At 45.3% G+C, this 21,316-nt stretch overlaps 1 protein-coding gene across 7 annotated transcripts in view; it reads left to right on the top strand.

Moving 5' to 3' along the window:
* The window catches only part of AP3B2 (adaptor related protein complex 3 subunit beta 2), a 405,963-nt gene that overhangs the window by 367,933 nt on the left and 16,714 nt on the right, over nucleotides 1–21,316 (top strand). For 4 of the 7 annotated variants that reach the window (XM_085644010.1, XM_085644008.1, XM_085644007.1 and 1 more), the window contains 2 exons: nucleotides 17,127–17,265; nucleotides 18,915–18,953. In XM_085644010.1, coding sequence (XP_085500136.1) covers nucleotides 17,127–17,265; nucleotides 18,915–18,953 — 178 coding nt within the window. The remainder of the gene's footprint in view (nucleotides 1–17,126; nucleotides 17,266–18,914; nucleotides 18,954–21,316) is intronic. The other 3 variants (XM_085644011.1, XM_085644012.1, XM_085644009.1) reach the window with 1 other exon arrangement.

The raw sequence follows: 21,316 nt of genomic DNA, 5'->3' as shown, positions 1-21,316 counted from the left end.
CCAACAGGCGAAGGAGGCACATAAGGTGGAAGCACTATATAAAAACTTAGCTAATATTGAGAAGGAGCTGGCTGTAGCTCTAAATACATGCTCAGCAACGGAAGATGTCTTGCTCAGGCTAGCCTGGGCTAAAGCGAGAATTGGGGATCGCGCTGCCGAAAAAGCTGCTGAGCTCTTTCTAGCTAAAAAGGAACATTGCCACGAATTTAATGAACGGGTTGGTCATATGTTGGCAGTTAAACTTCGACAAAAATGGATATCAAGCGAGATTAACGAGATCAGAGATGTTTATGGGAAGATAGTAAGAGATCCCTGTGAGATTCAGGAAGTATTTCGACTATTTCATCAACGGCTTTATGATTCTGGCCCCCAGGGACAGACGAAGTTAATTCATGACTATCTTAATAAAGTACCACTGCATGGCATTGAGTATGAGGATAGCACGAAACTTAAAGCTATCTTGAGTCAAGAAGAGATTTACTGCGCGCTGAAAAATCTCCCCTCTGGGAAGGCGGCAGGACCCGACTAGATTCCTTTGGAATTCTATAAAATATTTCTGGATGAAATTGGACCATATTTGGCCAAAATAATTCAACTTGCACAGCTGGGGGTTCAGTCCCGGTGTCCTGGTCAGGTGCAGATATTATAGTAATTTTAAAAAAGGGTAAACCTCCTCAGGACCCAGGCTCGTATCGGCCAATTACTCTCATACATGCGGATGTAAAGATTTTGTCCAAAGCCCTTGCAACTAGACTTAATACCATTATTGGAAGAGTAATTCACCCGTTCCAACATGGTTTTATCCCGGGGAGAGGGACCACCCAACATATCCGTTGGGTAATAACATTATTTGATGCAGCAGAAGTCTCAGGAGACCCTATTGCGATGTTACTTTTGGACGCAGAGAAAGCCTTTGATAGGGTCTCCTGGGAGTATTTATGGGAGGCAATGAGGTGGTTTGGACTAGGGCAAGGTTTTATCAAAGCTATTGGCAGTTTATATAGAGCTCCAACTGCCCGCCTTAAAATTAATGGGAAATATACTGCATCTTTTGAGATTAAACGAGGCACTAGGCAGGGCTGTCCTTGTTCACCCCTGCTCTTTGCGATATATATATAGATCCTTTAATTCGGCAATTCGATTCCTCCTCAGAAATTCTGCCTTTGAGTTATCAAGGGCTAGCTACAAAGGTTCTCGCATATGTGGACGATGTAGCTTTAGTTACTCCTAATCCCTTAGCGGCTATAATCGCAGTAGAGGAGATAGCTTTGACCTTTAGCGAAATATCGGGCTACGCCCTGAATAAGCAAAAGACCCAGATAGTAGTTAATAGCGCAATTAGCAGCTCTGACCCACATATGATAGATTCAGCGGTCTATCTGGGGATTACCATAACCCCAGATTTGGACAAATTAGTGGATGTAAATATTGACCCGGTAGTCCAGAAGGCCAAAATAGACCTTGATAAATTTCAAAATCTGCACTTGTCTCTGGTCGGTCGCCGTAACTTGATTAAGATGGTAACTTTACCAAAAATACTGTACTTATTTAGGGCAATACCCTTAGAATTCGAGAAGAAATGGCTTACAGCCCTAGATAATATGGTTAACCGTTTTATTTGGTCGCACGGTAAAACAAGGAGGGCCTTACGTTTTACGTCTTTACCTTTGGATAGAGGGGGCTGGGCAGTCCCAGATTTTAAATATTATTACTGGGCCGCAGCCCTTCAATATATGTGCGAGATGCTCGGTGGCAAACATTTAGATTCTGCTATGGAATTTAGAATCCTAGACGTATATAGGCTACTTCTGGGGGTAGATGCAGAAAATTGCCTCTTGAAATTTAGAGAGCCTAGTTACTTCAAGAGAACTAAATTTAAGACTTTGTTGGCTGCCTTTAAAATCTGGAATGCTTTTAAGAAAAAGTTTGGTTTGGGTCGAATGAATTTCTATACTCAGTTAGTTGGCAACCCTTCATTGCCAGAAATTTTTTCGGACCAAATTATGGCGGGATGGGCTAAACACGGTCTTATTAGAATTGGGGATTTAATAAGCTCGGAAGGCTTTTATCAATTTAAGGAAATTCAGGACCAATTTAGTATAGATTCTAGGAATTTCTTTAAATACTTGCAAATTAGGAGTTTTCTTAGCAAGAAGATGGGCGGCTCTAATGGATTTAGAAGTCTTAAAATTATGGATGTTATTAGCAATGGGGATGGTTGCACCATTAAGAGAATTTATAGCGAACTGATAGCATCTAATGCAGACGATTTAGAAAAACATGGCAAAATATGGGAAGAGAGGTTGGGGACTGATGTAGATAATTTTAATCAATCAATGGTGCTGGGTCAGACTGTCTTATGTTCTGCGGGACTTCAGGCCCAGCATTACAAAACACTTTTTTCTCTATATTACACCCCGGCAAAGATCGCACAATGGGGGGGGGCAGGAGGGCATTAGATGCCCGCGATGTAACTCTGTAGATGCCGATTTAGCCCATATGTTCTCTACTTGCCCCCGCCTAGATATATTGAAAATCTCTATTTCTACATTTTTTGTGTCCACCCTAGGCATTAAAGTCAAGCTAACCACAGCCCTGATACTTCTTGGGGTGGATAAAACCCAGACCCAAACTGTCTCTTACCGATTTCTTTTTCTTGCCATGGCAGTGTTACGAATTTGTGTAGCCTCGGCTTGGCTGGACCAAACGGCCCCAACATTCCAGTTCTGGCTCGCTAGGCTTCTTTCAGTATTCAATCTCGAAAAGGGAATTTATGAAAAGAAAGGGAAGCGAGCAAAAACACTTGGTAGACAAATATGGGCTCCCATCTATAACTGGAGGGAAAAGCTGAGTCTGATTGGGCCTTAGCACTTAGTGTTGGCCTCATTTAGGAAATCAAAACAATATCATTTTCTTCTTGTTTGTCTCTTTTTTATCGAGCAACATAATGAAGATTGTCTGGATTTATTTATTTTTTTCTTTTCTTTTTTTTTTCTCTTTCTTTCCTTTCTTAGTCTCTGCTTATTTGCTGTAAAACTGTATGCCATTGTTGATATGTTGTGCTGTACTAGAAAAATTAAAATTAAATTTTAAAAACAAAAGAAATTCCACAAAGGCAATTTCGATCTCTCAGTCGATAATGAAGTGAACTTTTACCGTGTTACAATTTTTCAACAAGTCTGGATGCCCATTAACCTCATTATAGAGAACTGGAAAGTAATATGGATTTGATTCTATCTCATGCTTGTCTGAAAAGGAACTGAAAGACTTGAAGAAAAATGTGAGGTAAGAACAGAAGCAACATTAGAATTTGCAATGAAAAGGAAACAGCAGAGAGATCAAATAGTGAAGATTTCTGTGCAGACTTCTTCAGGGCAATCCTTCAAGAAGAGCAAGAAACACCCACAAAGTGAAAGCACATTGAGGGAACTCTCTTAAAGAAACATCAAGATGCAACCAAGGGATGTTTTAGTGAAGCTTGGCTCTACGCCTTTCAAAGATAAGATTGTTATGGAAGCATAGAACTCTGATACAGTCTCCATCAAAGACAGTGAGGTGGTGCTCTAAAAGGATCTATCCCCCAGCACCTTGAAAATAGAGCCATGATCCTGATCACTAAATAGCTGAGAAGGGGCCAAATCAAATATAGATGGACTAAACCATTTGCACTATGTTCCTGGTCAACTTCAGAACAATCACAATAAGCACTCCACAGGAAGGCCTTGGGTCTCAACCACAAAGAGGGGCCCTCGCCTATCCACACGAAGAAAGAATGCTGGGTGAGAACAAGACATTTGAGGAAGGCAAGACATAAGCCTAAATTGGGGACTCAAGAGTGAACTAAGTGTCTTGAGAAAGGTACATTCCTGGAGTGGGTAACTGCACGGTGGGCTGGAATGGAAACATTTCATGAATAAGCACCCAAGGGTGGGCTGATAGTTCTTGTTGGACTAGGTAATGCAAATACTGAGCAGGGTGTATCAAGGGGTAGGCAGTTGGCCAAGGCGTACTTACCTCATCAAGAAAGGGGTGTTTCTATTCCCTTCCTGCTTAGGGCACAAAGGAGCTGAGTTCAATAAGAAGAGTTCACCTGGGTGGGGGTGGGGGATACATTGGGATTGGGGGAGAGTAAGGCAAACCCAAAAAAAAAAAAAAAAGGAAAAAAAAGGAACTGTGCTGATATTTCAGAATATATCAGAATTACAAGTACAAATGAAGCACATTTTTTGTAATTTTGAAGTGTGGTGGAAACAAATATTTGAATATGATCAAAACACATCAATACATTCGGTGATGACATTTCAACACATTATCATCTCTACACAGTAAAACTGTATGGCTATGCAAATGTAATGGTCATTTCAATTGGAAATGTGTTATCTGTAATGGCAGTGCACTACCACGCACTGCATACTCCACACTACGCCACTCCACTTTACAGCACTCCACTGTACGACACTGCACTCTACTATATCACTGCACTCTACTACATCACTCCACTCTAAGACACTCTACGACACGCCACTGAACTCTATACCACCCACTCCACAACATGCCACTCTACTCTACGCTCATCCACTCTATACCCCACCACTCTTCACCTTTCACTCCAAACCACTTAGCCCACTCTACTCTACCCCAATATGTCACACTCTTCTCCAGTCTACCCCAATCCACTCCAGTCAACTCCAATCTGCCCCACTCTACTTTACTACTTTACAACAATCTACCCCAATCTACTCCACTCCAAGCTACCTCAATCTACTCCATCCAATCTACCTCACTCCAGTCTACCCCACTCTACTTCATTCTACCCCACTCCAATCCAGTCTAAACCAATTTACCCCAATCCACCCAAATCCCCCACCCTGATCCAGTCTATACCACTCCACTTCAATCTACCACACTCCACTCCAACTCATCCCATTCCAATCTACCCCAATTTACTCCACTATGATCCAGTCTACCCCACTCCCCTCTAATCTACTTCAGCCTATTCCACTCCAGTATATCCCACCCTATTCCACTCCAGTATATCCCACTCAAGTCTACCCCACTCCACCCCAATTTACTCCCCTCCATTTTAGTCTACCCTACTCTAATCCACCCCATCTACCCCACTCCATTCCACCCTAATCTACCTCACTCCTTTACAATCTACCCCTCTCCAATCTATTCCACTCCAGTCTACCACACTCCACTCTACCCCACTCTACTCATTCTACCCTTCCCCAATCAACCCAATCCACTCCAATCCCCACTCCAGTCTTTCCTATTCCACTCTACCCCAATCTACCCCACTCCAATCTTCCACAATCTATCCCACTCCAATCTACCACACTCCACCCCAATCTACTCTACTTCACTCAAATCTACCCCACTCCAATACATCAAACTTCGCTCAAATCTACCCCACTCCACCCTCCTCCACCACAATCTATCCCACTACAGTCTGCCCCACTCTAATCTACCCCAATCTACTCCACTCCAATCTACCCCACTGCTCTCCAATCTACACCAATGTACCACAATCTACCCCTCTCAACCCTACCTCACACCACTCTACCCCATTTCTCTCTACCCCACTCCACCCAATCTACCCCACTCAAATCTATCCCACTTCTATCTACCCCACTCTAGTCCAATCTACCCCACCCCACTCCACTCCAATCTACCCGGCTCCACTCCAATCTACCCTGCTCCTCTCCACCCTAATCTACCCCACTGAACTCCAATCTACCCTACTCTATTCCTACAATCTACCCCACTCCAGTCTACCTCACTCTACCTCAATCTACCCCAGTAAAATCTACCACACCCTACCCCAATTCACTATACTCCAATTTACCCCTTTCCACTATGCTCCAATCCAACTCATTACACCCTACCCTAATCTACCACTCGCTAACCCACTCCATGCCACTAAAATGATGAACGACAGCCACACTGGTGTACAACATGGTTAACATACATTGTCAAAGCCAACAGCTCTCGTATAGCAGAGTTATTGTCTCTGACAATGACTCTTAAGGATAGCGTGGGATAGGGAGGCAATGGAAAACAGACTACGGTGTGTAGGTGTAGCAATGGGATGAGGGGATGGGTATTTGAAACAAGGGGGGGAAGCAGCACAAGAGAGAGAAAGAAAACACATGTACTCTCGTGGAGTGCTTAATGTATATAAAAAATAGTTACCTAAATGTGAGCAGTGGAAAAATACAAGTCAGGCAATCAAAAGGATGATGAACAGGCTATGCACCAAGAGAGGGGGACACACAAGAAGAAGAAGCCCATGTAATAAGAAGCAATAAGAGTGACAATAAAGGCAACTAATGACAAGCAGTGGGCTTGCTTTAGGCCCACTGTATGTTTTTGATATGGTTCACTAGAGACATTTGCCTGCAGATGGGTAAAATCTGACTGGTAAGTGAAAGATAAAAAGGCCTTATAAGTGTTAGATCAAGCTTAAATTGTCGACTCAAACAAATAATTGTTTGCAGATCTGATCATAAATACGTGTGAAGCTGGTCCCTGTGCTGAGAATAGTCAGCAGCAGAGTAATCTTGTCATCAAATATGTTCTTGTTAAGCTAAGTGTACTTGAGATCACATCTCACCTGGGAGGATATACTGATGCTGATGAGCAGGGGGTAATTTGCTGACCTGTCTGGGTCCTAAGTGATGAGCAAAGTTTTCCGTTTTTTTCCCTGGATTCTGGGACTGTGCTGGCAGCCCTAATGTAAATAATACAACAATAAAAAACACCTGCTGTTGTCTCGGGGGTCTTCTGCTCCGGTCCCTGCACACTGTGCCGGCTGCGTGATGCCAATCAAGACGCTGCTTTCACACTGGTAATACAGCATGAGAGCAGCGCCGTGATTGGCTTGTTCGACCTTCGCTCAGGTCCTAGGAGTCTACTCCACACGGCTGTACAACACAGCTCGGGCGGAGAGAGATGAAAGTGCGCATGACAGTTTGGCCTGCGTTAGACAGGCGGCCAAACCGTCATGCGCACTTAGTGTGCACTACTCTTCCCTCCCCTACTTCCCCCCCACCCCCCGGTCTCATCATGGCCCCACCTAGACTTGGCTGCCTTTAGCGGAAAGAAAAATAAAATGGTTTTATTATCATTTTACTTTTCATGTTTCCCTTAGTTGCCTGGCTGTTAGCAGTGGGGGCGACTCTCCTCCGCCATAGCGGAGGAGCCGCGGTTGCCGCTGCGGACTCTCAGAGTGCAAATACTTTGGCCAGAATCATTTTATAAGTAGATGAGTCTTGAGGGTAATAAAAGCGAGACCATAGAAGGTTGAAAGGAGCAACCCAACAAAATTATGACACATTGCCGCACAACTCAATGATTTCTTATGTATGTTCCAAAAATCAGGCCGTTCTGGGTAGTTCTGTCCTCATTTAACAATTTAAAATCCTCAAACTCTTTTAGGTTAAAAGAGCATGTTAATGATCAAATCATACTAAGATAAGTTATTAAAACTAATGAAACTTTCATCCAATAGGAACTGAAATGTCAATGTAAAGTATTGGGGTTCCAGTGACAGGGACATGGGCACCCTCAGTCAGTGGCCAAGTGGTAATGGAACGATAGGCAGAGTTTCAGGAGTCATTTCAGTCAAGCATTTTATCTTTGCTCTTAGAAGGGTTTTCGGAGGTCAGAAATAGGCGGGGCGAGGCAAAAAAGCTGTGGCTGAGAATGGTTCAATTAGGCTAGAAACCTCTTTTTGTGTGGCCTGTGACATGTCTTAACTTTGTGTTCATAGTGTCTTAGCAGGGAATAAGTAAAATTTAGCTGTTGATGTCCTGTCTTTGCCAGGTAAGCTTACCATCATGCCACAGTCCTCAAGTGATGAAAAATGTCTACATCTCGCTTTGACAATAAGTTTTTGATAATTTCATCCCTGGTACTCGCTAGGTCTCCAGACATTTATCTATTTTATAATCTTTTTATTGGTTTTTAAAGAGTTAGTATTTGTTTTCATGAAGTTATGCACATTTGTTCACTTTCGCAACACCAGTGTTTGCAGGATGTCACATCATGAAGTACCATATAATCAAATGTAAACAAGCTTGCAATGCAATAGGTCTCGCATTTGCCAGATTTTGAGCTATTGGCATTGTAAATGACAATGCCTTTTATGTATGTGTTTTGAAACCCTGCAAGCGGTGCGTAAACAAGCATTTTGTACTTATAGTCCTTGCTTACGAGAAGCAAGGCTTGCAGTCAAAGAGGCCCAGTTACTGCCAGCCTTGCTTGTCGTAAGCAATGACTGTAAGTACAAAGCTTGTGTTTACGCACCACGTACAATGTTTTTAAAATACATAATGCCAGACCTATTGAATTGCAAATACTTGTCTAACGTGATAGTTACTGGAAGGTATGTCAAAATGATTAGCAATGGGCTAGGAATTCGAAAACAGGGCATTTTTGGCAATATTGGTTATAAGAACATTAGTAAAGGAAATACTAACGTTTAATTGTCAAAACTTGGAAGCTCATAGTCCGCTTTGCCATCAGGGTGAAGAAACTTTTTAATTTCTGCACAAGTTCTGTGCTGCGAAAATTATCCTGCATTCTGTGATTAATGGCGACCTTTGTTTTTTATCCTTGGGAAACGGGATGTTTTTATTTTAACACATTTTCACTTATGTTTCAGAATGAGTGGATTGCTACATGATTTAGAGACATTATGATTATGCTGCTATTCTTATAAGTATTATTTATGAAGACATAAAGGTTTATTTGTAAAAACAAAAACAAAAAAGCAGAACAGGCGTTAGTAAAAATGCAAGTGAAACCGCAAAATGCCTATAAGACGGTGAATAATGCATTGCAAGTAACGCACCATTGGCAAACTGAATGCGATCTGAAAGTTTGTTTTTGTTGAAATACATACCTAAATACTGCCGGCTATTTATTTATTTCGTTGTCGATAAGACGTCCCTTTGTGTTGCGACCAGAGGGCACTTTATGTCACTTCGTTCTGGTAACTGCAGCACTGGTTTGCGAACATAAAATAATGCAACTAACACTCCCTATGACAGTGATTTGTAACACGGCAGCTTAGGGCAGGGGAAGCGCCGTCCTTATGAAGGAGACTGCTCTGGCCACTTTAAAAGGGCAGATAGAATTCGGATTCCCCCGGTGGAGCTTTGTGAAGACCTCATGTCCACAATCTGTGAAATTGAAAATGTAGCCCGGTTGCTTTTGTTGATTTGGAGCAGCGGTGGGTTTTGTGCTCATAAGGGTTTCAGCGGACAAATTGTATGTATTTTTTATGTTGCACCACTGTTATGCCAGTTAAATGCCCATCCCACCCTATGCTATCAGATTCATCAATAAAATATAAATCATACCATTTGACGTGACTGGCAAGTGGCCCAAAGTTATGCAGCAGCATCAGCAGGCTCTGGAGTTTGATTCTCAAGCTTGCATGCTGGCTGTGTACACTCCAACATACACAATGACCAATGTTTACGGTACTCTTATCTAAGCTTATAGAACGGCTGTTGCGCCGGAAGTGAAAGCAGGAAGGCCGTAGACGCTCTAGTCTAGCCGAAAGGAGAGAGAAGCAAAAGAAGAGATCTGCAGGGGTGTGTCCAAATATGTACACAGAGAAAGGACATAAAAATAAGCATCATGGCACAGCTCAAGCAGCGAAGGGACAGGGGGTTAGTGGGACGTACCAGCCAAACCTGGCAATCAAATAAAGAAGCCTGGGAAACAGAGGAGAATGGGAAACGATTAAAGCCCATTGGAAATTCATTTTTTTAAAAACGCATTTAAATATTTGTATTATATTCCTGCCGTTATATTTTTACGTTACAACAAACAATTGATGGACGGAATGCTGACAATGCAGACATTCTCCCCCAGTCAAGAGATCTGGGTTAAATCCATCGTTCTTTTGCCCACTACACCACCCCAGTTTAGACATGGCCATATGCAAATCAGTCTTGACCCTGTGCCTCATGGGAACAGTCCAGCCCGAACTGCCAAGCCATGTCTTCCCTGGACCGCAATCAAGCATCCTAGGACCGGTTTCTGGCTATCAGCCGTCATCAGCCAGGATAGCTTGACTCCAGTGGCGTAGTGAGCATGGGTCCCACGTCTGGGAATACCCATCCCACTTAGGGCGAAAAGCGTTACAACAAACAATTGATGGACGGAATGCTGACAATGCAGACATTCTCCCCCAGTCAAGAGATCTGGGTTAAATCCATCGTTCTTTTGCCCACTACACCACCCCAGTTTAGACATGGCCATATGCAAATCAGTCTTGACCCTGTGCCTCATGGGAACAGTCCAGCCTGAACTGCCAAGCCATGTCTTCCCTGGACCGGAATCAAGCATCCTAGGACCGGTTTCTGGCTATCCGCCGTCATCAGCCAGGATAGCTTGACTCCAGTGGCGTAGTGAGCACGGGTCCCACGTCTGGGAATACTCATCCCACTTAGGGCGAAAAGCGTTACAACAAACAATTGATGGACGGAATTCTGACAATGCAGACATTCTCCCCCAGTCAAGAGATCTGGGTTAAATCCATCGTTCTTTTGCCCACTACACCACCCCAGTTTAGACATGGCCATATGCAAATCAGTCTTGACCCTGTGCCTCATGGGAACAGTCCAGCCCGAACTGCCAAGCCATGTCTTCCCTGGACCGGAATCAAGCATCCTAGGACCGGTTTCTGGCTATCAGCCGTCATCAGCCAGGATAGCTTGACTCCAGTGGCGTAGTGAGCACGGGTCCCACGTCTGGGAATACCCATCCCACTTAGGGCGAAAAGCGTTACAACAAACAATTGATGGACGGAATGCTGACAATGCAGACATTCTCCCCCAGTCAAGAGATCTGGGTTAAATCCATCGTTCTTTTGCCCACTACACCACCCCAGTTTAGACATGGCCATATGCAAATCAGTCTTGACCCTGTGCCTCATGGGAACAGTCCAGCCCGAACTGCCAAGCCATGTCTTCCCTGGACCGGAATCAAGCATCCTAGGACCGGTTTCTGGCTATCAGCCGTCATCAGCCAGGATAGCTTGACTCCAGTGGCGTAGTGAGCACGGGTCCCACGTCTGGGAATACCCATCCCACTTAGGGCGAAAAGCGTTACAACAAACAATTGATGGACGGAATGTTGACAATGCAGACATTCTCCCCCAGTCAAGAGATCTGGGTTAAATCCATCGTTCTTTTGCCCACTACACCACCCCAGTTTAGACATGGCCATATGCAAATCAGTCTTGACCCTGTGCCTCATGGGAACAGTCCAGCCCGAACTGCCAAGCCATGTCTTCCCTGGACCGGAATCAAGCATCCTAGGACCAGTTCGGGCTGAACTGTTCCCATGAGGCACAGGGTCAAGACTGATTTGCATATGGCCATGTCTAAACTGGGGTGGTGTAGTGGGCAAAAGAACGATGGATTTAGCCCAGATCTCTTGACTGGGGGAGAATGTTTGCATTGTCAGCATTCCGTCCATCAATTGTTTGTTGTAACGTTATATTTTTACACCTCACTGACCGAGCAGTGAGTGCAGCGCGCAACTGCAGGCATGTCATAGGAGCAAGAAAAAAAAGCTTTGGCATAGCCAATAGGTCTCGCCTTTGGGACTTATAAGTGTTTAACCATGCAACAGTTGCATAACTAAACACTTATAAGGTCCCAAAAGCGAGACCTATTGGCTATGCCAATGCTTGTTTTAACTGCTGCAATCTATTGAAGCCTCACGGAGAACATCAAAGCGGCCGCGAAAGTGATTGCGATCAAACATCAAAGCGGCCGCGAAAATGAAAGTAATCGCGGTAAAGCGCGACGCGCGCGCCCGCGCGCATGCACTGTAGGTCTAGGCTAGCCTAGTAGCACTTTTTGGAGCCCCCACAAAATTTCTCTCCAGACCAGCGCATGCGCTGGGTCAGGCGAGACCTAAAAAGGGAACTGTAACAATAACATTTGCTGAGCAGATCGTTTCCAGCTCTGGTTCAACAAGAAGAACTCCCCATATGAATCGATATCCAGGGCAGCAGCAGCATTCAAGCATCGGCGGCTATAGTGTATCGTGGTTTTTCACAAAACAATCAGGAAGGGGTAGGTCAGCATTCGGTAACCACAGAAAAGTTATAAGGGCTGTTGCTATCGGGCGGGTGCGCAGGCCTCTTCCTGGAGGTCTAACTCCTCTGCTTGTGCCCAGTGTTTCACTTCCCTCCTCCATCTGCAATGAGGGAGCCAGTCCGATGGCCTTCAGTGCATAGCAATTGCCCTCTTAGCAAGAGCCAAGCCCAGAAATTTTACCGTCACCCGTGCCCTCCCTGGAATAGGAAAAAGACCGAGTAGACAAACCTCCATCCGCATGAGGCCAGGACACTGCACCCCTGAAAACCCATCCCAGCAGGCCCGGAAGCAAGAAAGCCCCGTGGTTCAACGGCGACCTCAAGAACTCCAAGAAGAACTGCCGCACCCTCGAGAAAGCCTGGCGAAAGAACCCGACCACAGCCAACATGACCGCCCTCAAGCACGCCACCCGCAAACACCACCAGCTGATCCACACCACCAAGAAGACAGCATTCAAGGAACGACTAGACAACAACGCACACAACAGCAAGGAGCTCTTCAGTATCGTCAAAGAGCTCTCCAACCCCAGCGCCGGAAACGACGACATCACTCCCTCACAAGACCTCTGCGACTCACTCGCCACGTTCTTCCACAGCAAGATCGCAGACATACACAACAGCTTCGGCGAACAGACCACGCACCCCACCACTGAACCAACGCCCCCCACCACCACCCTCCGCGACTGGACCCCAGTCAACACCGAAGACACCATCCGCACGATGAACACAATCCACTCCTGATCGCCAACCGACCCATGCCCTCACCACGTCTTCAACAAGGCCGACTCCGTCATCGCGCCCCATCTCCGGGACATCATCAACTGCTGCTTCAACACCGCCACCTTCCCGGAGAGCTGGAAACACGCCGAACTCAGCGCCCTCCTGAAGAAACCATCAGCAGACCCCACCGACCTCAAGAACTACCGCCCCATCTCGCTCCTCCCGTTTCCTGCCAAAGTCATCGAGAAGACCATCAACAGACAGCTGGCCGCCTTCCTCGAGACCAACGGATCCCTCGACCACTCACAGTCCGGCTTCCGAGCCAATCACAGCACCGAGACCGTCCTCATCGCAGCCACCGACGACATCCGAACCCTGCTCGACAACGGGGAAACAGCGGCCCTCATCCTCCTGGACCTCTCCGCAGCGTTCGATACTGTCTGCCACCGCACCCTAGTACAACGCCTCAGCAACGTCGGAATCCAAGAGAAGGCACTGGAGTGGATCATCTCGTTCCTCGCCGGAAGAACCCAGAGAGTCCGCCTCCCCCATTCAGATCTGAGGCCACCGAAGTCATCTGCGGCGTACCACAAGGATCATCACTCAGCCCCACCCTCTTCAACGTGTACATGAGCCCCCTCGCAGCCATCGCGCGCCAACACAGCCTCAATATCATCTCCTACGCCGACGACACCCAGCTGATCCTCTCCCTCACCAACGACCCTGCCACCACCAGAACCAACCTACACGAAGGGATGAGAAAAGTAGCCGAGTGGATGAAGAACAGCCCCCTGAAACTGAACTCAGACAAGACGGAAGTCCTCATCCTCGGATCATCACCATCTGCCTGGGACGACTCCTGGTGGCCCCCGGTCCTAGGCAGCGCACCCAAACCAACGGACCACGCACGCAACCTGGGCTTCATCCTGGACTCCTCCCTGTCAGTGACCAGACAAGTCAACGCCGTCTCGTCTTCATGTTTCAACATCCTTCGCATGCTCCATAAGATCTTCCGATGGATCCCCACCGAAACCAGGAAGACGGTCACCCAGGCACTTGTCACCAGCCGACTGGACTACGGAAACACCCTCTACACCGGAACCACAGCCAAACTGCAAAAAAAACTCCAACGCATTCAGAACGCCTCCGCACGACTTATCCTGGACATCCCCCGCCATAGCCACATCTCCGGACACCTGAAAGACCTGCACTGGCTCCCCGTCAGCAAAAGAATCACGTTCCGCCTCCTCACCTACGCACACAAAGCCCTCCACGACCTGGGCCCCAGGTACCTCAACAACCGCCTGACCTTCTACACTCCCACCCGCCAACTACGATCGACCAGCCACGCCCTCGCCGCCGTCCCACGCATCCGAAGAGCCACCATGGGAGGAAGATCCTTCTCCTACCTGGCAGCCAAGACCTGGAATTCCCTCCCCATCCACCTCCGGATCACCCAAGACCACCTCGCCTTCAGGAAACAACTCAAGACCTGGCTGATCGAGCAGTAGCGGAAACCCCCCCCCCCCTCCAACCCCCCCAGCGCCTTGAGACCCCCCAGGTGAGTAGCGCACTATACAAATTTCTTGATTGATTGATTGATTATGCTCCAGATCCACCACTTTTGCCTGCCAGAATTGTGCCAGCTGGGGGCTGGTCCAAGTCATATGTAAAGAGCCGACATCTGCCATCAGGCATCTGGGACACGTCTCATCTCCCATCCGATGTATTCTGTTGACTTTGTGGGCCATAAGATAGAACATATGTAAATTATTGGAATGAGTGTTCATAACACCTTGTGCTCCAGTACCTTCTCCCAGTTCTTATCACGCATTACACGACCAATGCCCTCAGCCCACCTACGTCTAAGGTGTGTGAGTCATGTGGAGTGCTGATTTGTTAAACCAGGAGACCTGTTTACGGCCATGCCCAAAGGTGAAAAGGATCTGTAACACCTCATGTGTTGGTGGTTCCCTGTTTCCTGTGTTCCAAAGTGCCTGTAGTGTATGCACCACTGCTGCATTTATCAGCAGCTGCGAGTTGGGTAAACTTCCTTCTGCGATGAATGTTTCAAGAGTTTCCAGCTTCCCCTGCTCTTAGCAGTCTCCTACCGTGAGTAGATCCACCTCCATCCATGCCGAAACGCATGCACTGTTAAGTGACCGCCTCTCCCTGAAGGGAGGCTTATCAGAGGGATTGCCGGAGCATAGAGGGATCTGCTGGGCTAATTTGAGAAATTTCCTCTTGGAGTACAACGCTATGTTGAGCTGCTTAGGTGGACGATCCAGGTAGGGTTGCAGCTGCAATAAGAGAGCCACTTGGACACCCTCGCATCTCTGGAGTGCCTAGCCCCCAGCTCCTCCATCTGGTGTCCCACCAGCCAGTGGTTTAGCCACTGAAATTGGGACGTCATTCGGTACATGGACTCCAAGACCACCCTCTCTAGATGTGTGCTGCATGATCCGCTGGGAGACCCAGCGTCTACTTCCATCCGAGATTAAGTCCCTCACTGGCGTATCTAGTAACGGAAACCAGGGTCCGAGTAACCAGATGGGAAAGATTGGCGAACAAGTAGAACACCCGCAGCAACACTATCATTATCATTAAGGAGATCCCTCTCCCCGGCCCTCCTGGCAGTAATGTCCACAAACTGCTCATTGGTCAGAGCGAACAGCAGTGGTGACAGAGGTTCATACCTTAAAGGCCTCCGATATGTTCTGCCCTAGTTTAACCCTGGCCCATGCCCCAGCATATAGATGTCTTTTTCACTTGTCCCACTTCGGTCGCAAGTACATGCAGGGCATCATTGCATGCATATATCGCAACCGGAGGGCTTCAAAGGCTTTTTGGAGATCGACCGAGAGCGAGATCAACCACCGCCACCTCAAAGCCAGCTTGTGGGGTCTTGGTTAAGATGTTATTTGACAAATTTACAAAAGTCATTTAGCAGTGTATGTAATAAAAATCCAATATATCTTGATTTTTTTATACTTATTTATCCACACAATGAGAAAATGTACTTTGTATCCATTTCATAACACACGTTAGAGAAAATTAGTATTTAGCTAAAATGGGAACCTTTACACTGCAGAATGCATAAAGCATGGCTTCTGAGCTCATGTTTCCTTTTTTAGATACAACCTCTTCTGTTCAGATCCACACTCTAAGGCACTCTAAAAATCAGATATTGGCCAGAAATTGAGCTGCCTTCTTTCTACCGCAAACAGGGCGCATAGTAAATACTAATTAGGCATTCCTTAACTGCTCCCAAATCTCTTTTACACGTTAGAAATGGGATTGACCTGCTACTAGAGCTTGGTTAGTTATCATTAGAAGGTGCAGCAGGTTTGTCTATTTGAAATTGATCAGATAAAAACTCCAGGTGTATGCAATTTACACCCAGGTTTTAACACCATGCTAGGGGCAAATAGAAGTTTGTGCTCAGCACGGATTATCTCAGCGTGAACTGGGGTTTAAGCAGCTCTGCATACATTTTAAATCCACATTTGTAGCTGATGTTCAAGAGTGGTTAAGTCTTGCATTATAATTGCAAAATGCTTTGATTTTTTCTTCTCAAACACAGATTTGACCTGTCCGGTCATATGGCTGATGTTAAGCCCATGTTGCAGTTTTGTACCAGATATAAGTGGCAAGAACTTCTTTTGCAAATTTTCACCTGGAATGTAAACTTTGTGCTGCATTTGCTACGTGTGTGTACATTATAACTGAATCAGCAAAAGGTCATATTTTGTAACGTTTTAGGAAAGCGCAGGCCCATGCAATTTAGAGATGCTTAGCAGGCCCTGCTTCCTGTTAAAATACAAGTTGTTCAAAATACAAAGATCAAATTCAGTGATCAAAGCAAAAAGATGGCTTTCCTACAGTTAATCAGAACAAAGTTTTTACTGCCTCTGTGTCAAAATCTCTGAGCGTGTGCCCTAGGTCTGTGTGGTAGCACCTGGAAGAGAGTAGGTGTATATACAGGGTAACTAATAGGACTCCTCCACTATCCTGATAATGGCAGGGTGTTTCAGGGACCTGCAGTTCTTTGACTACCAGCCATGGAAAATAACAACACGAAAGTGATTTTCAACATGTTGTCCCTTCTGTGTATTCTGATTTAAAAAAATTCCAATGCACACAGTTTACTGCCTAGTTTGCTGGCTTTTCACCATCTAGCTTCTCCACATTCTCCAGAATAATATAAACATTTATAATTTGTACATATGAACAGTTATTTGTGTAAAAATTTATTCTGATTTCTTTCTGCCTACCACAGGGAAACTCACTGGAATGAATGAGATCACAGAGAAGGTGACGCTGCCAGCCAAGTGTCAGAGTGACCACGCCATTGTTCAACGGGTGACATCTGCTGCAAACCTGAGCCGTGTGCCCTGTGGGACAGATAACAAGTGCAGGTAATAAGCAACAGGCTTCCTTCCAGGTTCCGCCTTCTGCTGTAGTACACCAGAGTGTATTTGGCCAGCGGTTCATCTATATGTCAGAGGTCTGCATTGTAAAACTAGGATTTCATAGTTCAGCAGTGCTCATATTGCAGTACTCAGATCTATGTACACCCTAAAAATATAAAAGTAGACAAAGATCTTGCATGGTAACACAAAGTGCATTGGAATGTTGAGACAAAGGAGTGGCTCAGGGCCAATAATGGCCGGTATAGACTTGAAACTAACATTATGAAATGTGTCTTTGTGTTTCTCTCTGTTACATTTAGAACATTCTACCCTCAGTGAGTGTAATGTTCTAGCAGTCTTATAGCCCTTGTACCAGTGGCTATGCCGGATGATAAAGGCCCTCACCCTCATTATAGGTTCTCGGTGGACTCGGGTTGAGGGCCTTAAACAACTGGTAGATCCCCTGGCAGTAGGCTGTATGTTGTGCTTACATGATGTGTGAGGGGCATAAAAATCCCTAGGCTCCCCAGAGTGACTTGGGAATTATAAAGCGTTCCAAGGGACTAGTCTAGAGGGTTTTAGGATGGAAGTTCAGATGAGATTTCTGACCTGAGAATTGGACCCAGTCCGTTGTTTTATTTAGTATATCATTTGTATCAACAGCCAGATTACAAACTAATTCGAATTTTGCTCAGTTGGAACTGACCTGATGATTTTTAGGGGGAAACGGCACAATCAGATAGTGTTGAATGCTACTGTGTCCGGTACTCTTTTTCCCTCTTAAGCAGCTAAGGTCTTTAGAATTAACTTCATTTAAGAAGCAACAAAAACTTATTGTGAGCAATTCACCAAGTGTAGGGTTTATGCAGGGCTCACTTTGAGTGTAAGAAACTTAGGCCCTGATATACATAAAGGTAGACGGCCTGCCATTCGGCCATGGGGACGGAGTAAATAACTTTGTCCCCGTGATAGAGAGACCGTCTGCCTACTTTATAAATGACCGACAAGCAGGTGTCATCTGTAAAAGCAATGGCAGGAACCACTTGTGAATGCATTTAACTCTTTGCTACAGGGCTACATCAGAATGTTCTTATTGTAAAGAAAAAATATAAGCTCCCCGCGCCCCGGGACTCTTTTCCCATGGCGGAGAGAGCGTTATAATGATTTTACTGTTCCTTACCGCCAGGCTTTACCTTGCAGAAAAAAAACAGTAAATAAAATTGGGATGGGAAGATGTAACCATTTCTCTGACTGTCCTTTCTCCCCAGGGCCATCAGAGAAATTTTACCACGGCAGAGACTGTAGTCTCTGCGTGGCGGAACTCAAGGTCCGCCCACATTTAAATCGGGCGTGCGGACCTTCATGTTGGTGGTATCTATATTTCATCATTGTTGCAACGGAGTATACATAGCGCCAACATATAAATCGCCTCCTTAGTACAGCTACACCTCACAGCCCTTGAAAACAGAATATAATAGTTGATTGAGTAACAGGAGTTTGCGAGAGAGACAAGAAACCAGAGAGAAAAGTGACCAAGAGAAACATGCGTGCAATAACTGGGTGGTATTAAGAAAGCAGTAATTTGGAAGTAAGTACGTTTGTTAGTTTTACAGAGGCACTGGTTACACACAGCTATCTTATCGTTTTTGGCACAGGGAGCAGCCTGTTGTGGTCACAGGTCCATCATGTCTGAGGTAATGTTTTGGTGCATGGGAGTTGTTTGGTGTGGCAAATACATCAATTCATTTTGAATTGACAGTATAGTTTCTGCTTTTAGTGTGTGCATTTGTTTGAATTTTTATAGTTTTTTTAATTTGAAGCGAACGTCATTGCAGAGTTTATAGATGAAATACTCAATTTTAACTTGTGTGTTAAAATGAGTGAAAAACTATACACCATCAGCTATTGGTAAACCCGGGAAACAAAATGATTAGCCTTATAAAGGCATCAGTCATCAGGATAGCGGGGTCTCTGCTTCTTGTAAAACCACTCAGTCAGTATATTGTAATCCACTCACAGTTATAATGATAGGGCTCACATTGCTGTGGATTAACACAAGCATTTCCTGAAACTATTGTAATGTAGTGCACTTTTTCAAGATGGGCTGTGTCTAAGGCACCTTCCTTACTAGGACAAAGAATCTCTTTGTGGACGATTACTAATTTTGTTTTCTTACGGGCATTTGTATAGCCCTAATTACACATTACTGCAATTTAAAGCACTAAAATGGAAAGGAGCGGGATGTATAGCCAACAAAGATGTGTAAATACAGCTTATCTGGCCTTAATGATATGAGTGGAATGTGTTTTTCTGTTTGTGTGGTGTCTTGCAGTTCATTTGCAGTGCCTTTGTTTATGATGTCATGAACTATGTTATTTATGTTTACATTTATTTCCTGTGGCAACTAAAAACAATTAAATGAGAGTTCAGAGAGGCCCTGGACTATCCCTCACGTTGCCGTTGAACTAAGCATGAGACAAACTGCAGCTCCCTGCTATTGCACTGCCTCTTATCGTAGCAATGCCATGGTAACTTGGCCTGCACACTTCAGCTTGAACTAGAAGCATAGGGCACAAAGACAACAATTTCTGCCCTACCATACAGGAAACACTCTGATACTCTACTTTCTGTCATAGGGGATCTCCATTGATAGTCATAAGCACTGAAGAGTCCCGCCCACGTGCGGGAACCCCCGTGCACCTTTCCACAATCTATCTTCTTAAGTGTAGATTCTCGCCTTTCTTCTGGAAGGCCTACAGAGTCACTTAAGAAGGAAAAAGATTATTAAGCCTATAGTAGCAGGCTACAATAGCCCAATTCTTCATCTTGCACTGAATAAGGGGTCAGTAGAATTATTTATATATGTGTGTGTGTGTGTGTGTGTGTGTGTGTGTATATATATATATATATATATATATATATACACACACACACATATATACATTTCATGATGTTTTTAGTAAAACAGCATAAATGTCTTTCACAAACCCATTTTTGATAGAGTATAGATATGAAGGAAAACAGGACAGTGTAGGCTGTCATTATATGAGTTAAATAGGGACTGTGCCTTTACGATCCTAGAGACCACCCGTAGCCCATCATGCTCAGCAGGTAGTTGTTGCTTCCTTTCTTTTTTCTGGCGCCTGGTGACAGAATTCTGGAGCACTGAGCTCGACCAATTCTGGCTTTTTTTCCACCAAATTCGCAGAATGTTTGTAACAATGACTTCACTTGACAATTTTGGTATCTCCTTGGCTTTTTCTGTTTTTTCCTGAAAGAAAATTAAAGTATTTAGTCAGATAAAAATAATTACCCTGTGGAAGAAAGAAGACTAAAACAGACTGTCATGAGGTTTGCATCATCTATGTCCCAGAAAGTCATATTCCTTAGTCTTTTCACCACTGAGGAACTTTTCAAGACGTACCCTGAGGGGCAGGGATAACATTTGCCACCGTGACACTGAGGAGCTACGAAGACCACCGATGCAGTCTGAAGGGGTAATCTTAGAGCAAGGAGAGGACCAGTCTGTGAGAAAGTGCCATCTTTCTTGCATGGTATGCCCCCACTTTTTTTCTGAATTGCTGAATGTACTTTGACTGAGTGTGCCCTGGACTCCTGCCAATCAGGAGCCCAGAGCCTATGTTCCTTCCCTAAAACACAAAACACAAATTTGCAAACCCTGGCCACATGTCAGCCCCTGGTAAATGGTACCCTAGGTACCCAGGGCCTTGTGACCAGGGAAGGCCTCTAAAGGCTGCAGCACTGATTGTGCCACCCTTAGAGGCCCTGTACCCTTACACACACACACTGCCCTTGCAGGCTGAGTGTCTGGGTACAAGACAAAACAAAGAGTCGACATGGCACACATCCCTGTGTGCCATGCCCACCACCTACACTGCCATGGCATACATCAGCCACCCCTCTAGCTGGGTGCCCTATGCCAATGGTGTGGGCACAGGAGCAGGAGCCCTGTGCCCCTACAGTACCCAGGTCCATTCCTGGGCACTGTAAGTGCAGTGCTGCCATTTAAGAGTATATGGTGCTGGGAGCTCGTCAA

This window comes from Triturus cristatus, chromosome 3_1, assembly GCF_964204655.1.
Source record: "Triturus cristatus chromosome 3_1, aTriCri1.1, whole genome shotgun sequence".
Classification (NCBI taxonomy): Eukaryota; Metazoa; Chordata; class Amphibia; order Caudata; family Salamandridae; genus Triturus; species Triturus cristatus.
This window is presented reverse-complemented; position numbering and strand designations above follow the sequence as displayed.